The 7,500-nt window shown below is 36.9% G+C and overlaps 1 protein-coding gene across 1 annotated transcript in view; it reads left to right on the forward strand.

Moving 5' to 3' along the window:
- Window positions 1-7,201: 7,201 nt before the first annotated feature.
- Window positions 7,202-7,500, forward strand: part of LOC144975056 (uncharacterized) — a 15,494-nt gene continuing 15,195 nt past the window's right edge. The window contains exon 1 of the mRNA XM_078918739.1: window positions 7,202-7,500. This exon is cut by the window's right edge and continues 1,724 nt beyond it. Coding sequence (XP_078774865.1) covers window positions 7,444-7,500 — 57 coding nt within the window. The 5' untranslated portion in view covers window positions 7,202-7,443.

A 7,500-nucleotide genomic window follows, 5' to 3' on the forward strand; every position in this document is an offset into this window, starting at 1 on the left:
ACCCAAATTGTTTCGGGTTCATTATAGTAATTGATAAATACTCTCAAACTGACACAAAACTGTGTCTATTATAACAATGCTAAATAATTGGGATCGGTTATCAGACCTTCTAATATGTGCACCTAGCCCCCAACTTAGTCAAAAATTCTAAATTCTTACATTTCGAACAAGTCTCAGATGTACGAATTATTGATGAGTTAGGGAAGGATAATAATAATATGTGTAGCGATAATTCAAGTAAAATGTTTCTGTCCAAAAATTCTTACATTTCGAATAAGTCTCTGATCTACGACTTTTTGGCGATTCGGGAAGGATGATATTAAAATACCTAACGATAATTTCAAGTAATCTTTTTCTGGCCAAAATGGAAAAAGTCGTTTTATCAGTGCAGTACACAAGTCAGAACAATCACCGATGGCACCGAATGGTTAATTCGATTTCTTTTGTCATTCAGGACTAGGCCATTGTCATATTTCTATTATTACAACCAAAAGGCTCAACAAGCGTGTTGAGCTCATTGCGTATTCGTTCATTATGGATATGCAATGGTTTTGGAGAGAGGGGGGAAAAATATGACCTGCCAACTTGAAATTTTTAAAAGAGAAAATAGTAATTAAGCTATTGTGCGGCTATGTGGTCTAGTGGTATGACACTCGCTTTCGGATCGGAAGGTCCTGGGTTCGGCGCATAGTTGAGTCCTTGGAGAAGGCTCTTTAATCACATTCTCTCACCGTACTCAGGTGTAAAATGAGTACATGGCCTTTAACAGCGTTGTCTCTGTCCGAAAAAATTGTCAGGTCGCCTAACAGGCATCATGTCCCATCCTACATGTTAAATGTTGCTGTTGGCTAGGGACCCCTTGTAAAGCGCTTTGAGCACATAAAGTGGATATTGCTCTATAAAAAAGCTCAATTTTTTTTATAAAGTTCAATTATCTCCATAACTATAAATGATCAATTTTCCCTCATAAAGATTAAGGTTTGTACAACATGCACGAGTTTCAAAAACTTTCCTTTTCGACATTAAAAAAAATTGAAATTCGACCGATCATCTCAAAACAGTGTTGTCATAAAGTTTGGAATTGAATTTTAAGCTTAACTTGTAAATATTAAATTCACAAAGTAGAGAGCAGGCACTGGTGTGAGATAAAGATATGGAAAAGCGAGTATGAAACGGTGCCAGACAAAGCAAGAAAGAAAAATAAATGAAAAAAAAGACATCCCCAAAAAATCAGACTTCCACGAACCTCTGTTCTAGGTATATATTATGTGGTGTAATGGTACCACGTCTGACCGGTAATCGGAAGGTCTGAGGTTCAATCGCCTGTCGAGGAAGACTGATTTTTAAAAATATATACACATATTTATTTATTTATTTATTTATTTATTTATTTTTTGATGCTGTTTTTTTTTCTTTCCTACTCTGACACTGTTTCATATACACGTTTTCAGATATTTGTCTTTACTTGTAAAATATGTGATGCATAAATACCTTCCTTGAGGTGAGTGAGTTTTGTGTCTTCAACTTTCTTCTTACTGACTATTTTCAGGATTATACTATAATTTGCTATAATTACTCAAAACAAAAAAATATATTTTGTACACTCAAAAAACTTAAAAGTAAAAATACATAATATAACATGTAATTTCTTCAGTTAGAAAAGCTTTACAAAACAGTATTAAGTTCTTATTGATGCGATGCGTTTAAGCGAACTACTCACAACATCCACCAGCAGGATATAATGTACCAACACACAAACTATGTGTAACTTTACAGGTTTATAGCCTAATAAAATTGATAAAATTTATTGAGAACTTAACATTAAAATGGCTATTTACAAACAATAATAAAGAGCTGAGTGACGTCATATTCGTTCCTTCTATTAATTTAACAAAGATTTAGCTTCAAATATTGTGATTTACGAGTACAAAACAAATCGGAATAGGAAAAATGTTAATTGTATCGAAACAAATGTGACCATTTTCCTGTAGTTGGCAAGGAGAGGATAAAAATTGACTTCAAAAACTTACATTTCTTAATTCTTATCAATTTTTACTTAAAACTCAAGTTTCGTCATTATAATCAATCCGACAGAATGTCACTTTCAGTGGCCGGTCGCGAAAGGCTCCGTAGTTACTGTTGTAAAGTAGCACTATAGATTTTTCGTAGAATGGACAGGTCTGGAAACTATAGCGACAGAATGGCAGTTTGGGCGGACCACGAATGTTTTCGTAGTGAAGTAGTGTTACGAATGTTTCGTAGAATGGACATGTCTGAAAACTATAGCGACAGAGTGGCAGTTTGGGCGGACCACGTATGTTTTCGTAGTGAAGTAGTGTTACGAATGTTTCGTAGAATGACATGTCTGAAAACTATAGCGACAGAGTGGCAGTTTGGGCGGACCACGTATGTTTTCGTAGTGAAGTAGTGTTACGAAGGTTTCGTAGAATGACATGTCTGAAAACTATAGCGACAGAATGGCAGTTTGGGCGGACCACGAATGTTTTCGTAGTGAAGTAGTGTTACGAATGTTTCGTAGAATGACATGTCTGAAAACTATAGCGACAGAGTGGCAGTTTGGGCGGACCACGTATGTTTTCGTAGTGAAGTAGTGTTACGAATGTTTCGTAGAATGACATGTCTGAAAACTATAGCGACAGAGTGGCAGTTTGGGCGGACCACGTATGTTTTCGTAGTGAAGTAGTGTTACGAATGTTTCGTAGAATGACATGTCTGAAAACTATAGCAACAGAATGGCAGTTTGGGGTATCGCGAATGTCTTCGATCGTACGTAATTAACAGTAAAGTAGTGCTACGAATGCTTCGTAGAATGGACAGGTCTTGAAACTATAGCGTGTTTTATAGGATTAAAACAATGCTCAATGAGACTGACGACCCGTATTTGTTTAGTTCTATAATCCATTCTCTTGACAGTTGCGTGATTTCATGTTGTAAAAGAATTGCATGTTGTCATTAAAATTTTATAGAACCCAATTTCAATTATATACGTGACATTTTAACATTTGCTTTCATTTGTTCTCTTCTTCCTCTCTTCCTCATTATCTTCATTCTTTTTATTTCACTCCTCTTCCTGTCTTATCCACCTCCACGCTCTTTTCTAATTCGTTCTTCTCAACCATCTGCTCTCTCTCTCTCTCTCTCTCTCTCTCTCTCTCTCTCTCTCTCTCTCCCTCTCTCTCTCTCCCTCTCTCTCTCTCTCTCCTCTCTCTCTCCCTCTCTCTCTCTCTCCCTCTCTCTCTCTCTCTCTTCCTGCGTGTGTGTGTGTGTGTTTGTGTGTGTATATGTATCTTCCTCTTTCTTCTCCTCAACCTCCTCCTCTTCTTAACTTCTGTGCGTCTATGTGGTCTAGTGGTATGACTCTCGCCTTCGGATCGGAAGGTCCAGGGCGAATCCTTGGAAAAGGCACTTTACTCACATTCTCTCACCGTACTAAGGCGTAAAATGAGTACCCGGCCGTTAATAGCGTTGTCTCTGTCGGAAAAAAAATATTTTAAAATCGTCAAACGAGCGTTATGTCCCGTCCTACATGTTAAGTGTTGTTGCTGACTGGGTACCCCTTGTGAAGCGCTTTGAGCACGTTGAGTGGATTTTGCGCTATATAAATGCTCTAGGTTTTTAACGCCCTCAATATCGTACATACTCTTCATATTTTTCTAATTCCTCTATCTGTTTATTCTCACATTTATCTTGTCGCTGTATTCACGAGTCGACAGTATTTGATTTTTGGTCAGTTTCGATTGTTTAAAAGCGTTTGATAAAGCCATAAAGCCTCCAAGGCCGGAGTTTATCTCAGTTTCTTAAATGTTTAACGGTCAATGACCTTCCTGCCCACCCAGCAGTGATAGAGTAGCTGGGTCTGTGAGATCTGGCGGATTCATTTATTATTTTTGTTTGCGATAGACTACCGTCCTATCCAAAGAGTAGCAAGCAATTGCTATTGTCTGTTTCCCGCTATCAAAATTTGATAAACACAAATGTGACCCATCGCCTCAAATCAATTTAGGGTGTCAGATATTTCAAAACGCTTAAATAATACCTGGCAAGCAGAAAACACACTTTTTGTGGTTATTAATTTCTTTATCGGTTTCATTTACCTTTTTTTTTTTCCTTCTCTTTCATGTATGTTGCCATTAAATTTTATGATTTATTGGCGAAAGCCTAAGAGTAAATACAACTTGAAACTTGAAATTTGAAACTCACTCCTTGTCAAAAAAAAAAAAACCCATATAACAGTTGCACACACTAACTATACAACATTTACAAAACAAAAGAAAAAGTTAGTGACATTCTACAAAGGTGATCTTGTGGTATGACAACCCGCTTTCGGATTGTAGGGTCTGGGTTCGAGCCTCGCTCGCCGCATAGTTGAGTCCTTGGAAAAGGCTCTTTACTCACTTTCTCTCACCGTACTCAGGTGTAAAATGAGTACCTGGCTGTTAACAGCGTGGTCTATCCGAAAAAAATGTAATATCCCTAACATGCGCCATGTCACGTCCTACATGTTAAGTGTTGTTGTTGGCCAGGGACCCCTTGTAAAGCGCTTTGAGCACCTTTAGTGGATATTGCACTATATAAATGCTCTATTTAAAAATACAACAAGTACTGGCTTATACAATTGATTTTATGGTATAGCAGACTGTAGGAGACATGAATGCAGTTTAAGTTTTTTTTTTTTATTCTAAAAGTACAATAGATAGTTTCTTGAAGTGACAAAGACTAAATAAAATATCACATTTCCGATTATCTTCAGTTTATATATGTGGGTCCCGATAGGTCAACACTCACTTCACACGCAACGCTTCGGGGACGTGATCGATCACGGGTGCAGTCGAGATTTTATTTCTGACCCCCTTGTCCACCCAGCTAGGTCTGTTAGATCTGGCGGAAAGTACCCTGCAATAGACTTGCATCCTATCCAAAGGATAACAAGCAATTGGTTTTATACGTTTCACGCTATAGAAACCGGGATATACTCCATCGGCTCCACAGGCATAATGGCTCTGAAGGACTACTACTAGTTTAAACATCTCATTTTGGTATTTGTTCCATCCCAACATGATACCGTTTTGAGGCTATGGGTTACAATAAATATGAACATCCTTTATTTATTTTGTTTTTATGAGCTTTTATATAGCGCAATATCCACTTAATGCGCTCAAAGTGCTTTACAGGGGATCTCTGCCCAACAGCAACATGTAACTTGTAGAACGGGACATGACGATTGTTATGACAGAGACAACGCTATTAACGGCCAGGTTTTCATTTTACACCTGAGTACGATGAGAGAATGTAAGTAAAGAGCCTTTTCCAAGAACTCAACTATGCGCCGAGCGAGTCTTGAACTCAGGACCTTCCCATTCGAAAGCGAGTTGTCATCCCGCTAGACCACATAACTACATTTACTATTACCACTGCCATTGTTTCTAAGTCAGTTTGTTTCGCGTCTTATGAACGATTACGTTTTGCATCATACTAACAATCAACAACGATAAGAAATCAACTTTGTTGGGCGTATTGCCTACCTTTGCCAAGCCGTTCCTGTTTCATTCCCAACGGTGCGAAGAATAGTCACTAACTAGTCTAATTTATGAATTGTTTTGCCAGACACGGTACAAACGAATTAAATAAGATCATCCCATTTATTCAACCCAAGGGGAAAGTTGCCTTAAAAGTCCGTATTGAGTTAAAAACCGAGACAGCCGTGGCTCAGAGGTATGGTATTTATTCATACTCGAAAGGTATCGAGTTCGAATACCATGTTGCGTTGTGTGGTCTTGAACAAGTCACCTAGCCTTAGCTCACTTTGCAGCGCTGCACTGCGGCTGACGCCTGGATTATGCCAGTCTCTCAATGGAATACATCCTAAAGAAAAAAAAACCCTTAAGGGTGACTAAAGGGAATTTATTATTATTCATTATTATATCTGCGTCGTAATTTAACAATAGAAGCTAAATGTCTTGCTCAAGGAAATAAATGAGATAGAGACAGCGGGGTTTTTGATTTGGGTCCTCGGGTGTAGTATGTGGGCTGTCTTACCCACATGGCCATCTCGCTTCAAGTAATAGAAAGTCTAGTTAGTAGAAGAGTATAATAATTTATTTAGAAATACGGGAATAATCTATTCATCAGATCATACCTAAATTCTAAATCTAGACTATTAAAAAGATAGATTGGTTGAAATATTAATGAAAAGAAGATATCAATGATGAACTGGTAAAGCGTCTATATATATATATATATATATATATATATATATATATATATATATATATATATATATATATATATATAGATTACAGGGAAAGGGACCCTACCGGTACCCTCCACCCCCAAACAGCCACAATAAATGATATGCCAAAGCCGTATTGATCACATTTTAGACATTTTTTATTTTAATTATATTGATTAGAGATAGATATATCTTTTGTGGCTTACTATAACTCCTTATTTACAATTTTTCGAATTTTATAATCATAATTTTAACAACTATTTAAATAGAAGGACAGTTCAGTGTTTATGTAACAATACCGCTTGCCACAAACAACCCAGACAATGCGTGTATCTAATGCTAATTGGCCCCTTGTAAGTCAGGGTGAGAGGTAACAGGAACTTATTTTGATCGGCCAAACTTAGCAGTGGTGGATTAACGGATTATCCAGTCATATGATCACGGTCTACAGTCCTTTTGTCCTTACAGATTAAATGCGTGTCATGCAATTGTGAACACTTAGAAAGTGTGGTGATCCCGCTTGACACACAATGTGGCTATAGGCGACGATAGATTAATCTCCTCATTGACCAATTAATTGGGAAAATGTCTCGTTAATACGATAATTGTTATTACAGTTTGAAAATAAATTCAATTTGTTTGTGTTTTTTTATGTATCCAGATAAGATGTATCAAGTTTAACAATGGATCGATAAGAATGATAAATCATAAACAAGAAATATTCTAATTTTAGATCATACAATGATATTTTGTTGTTTAAAAGTGGCCTCAAAAAGTTCGCATTTATAATATACTTCAGCACGATATGCCTAATAATTGATTGTCGTTTATCAGAAAAGAAATCGAAAAAAGTGCCTTTCTAGTCTCTTTCATAAGCGGTTTCGGTGAATGGAAAAAACAACAGCAAGCTGTCATTGATATCCGTTCTCCGGCACTTGATTACAGTCTCTCACTCTCTGTGGAATCATTCAAATCAAGGGTCGTATTTAATTGATTAAAAATGATAAAATTCATTACAAGTGACAGTGATCGTTGTTCATTTCTGATATGAGTGGCTTATAACAAAGGATCCTGTGAAAATAGTTTGCATTCAAAACATTAAGGATATCTCATGTTTCCATGAAACGTCATTTTTCTAGTGGAAACAAATAGTTTGATTCTACTGGGTATTGTTTCAAGTATAGGTAGATACCATGTTGTACGTAGAAAGACCACCATCGCCATGTTTTGATGAAGGCGATTTGTCCAAA

Source organism: Berghia stephanieae, chromosome 1 (genome assembly GCF_034508935.2).
Source record: "Berghia stephanieae isolate SIO BIC M18660-M18661 chromosome 1, UCSD_Bste_1.3, whole genome shotgun sequence".
In the NCBI taxonomy this organism is placed as follows: domain Eukaryota; kingdom Metazoa; phylum Mollusca; class Gastropoda; order Nudibranchia; family Aeolidiidae; genus Berghia; species Berghia stephanieae.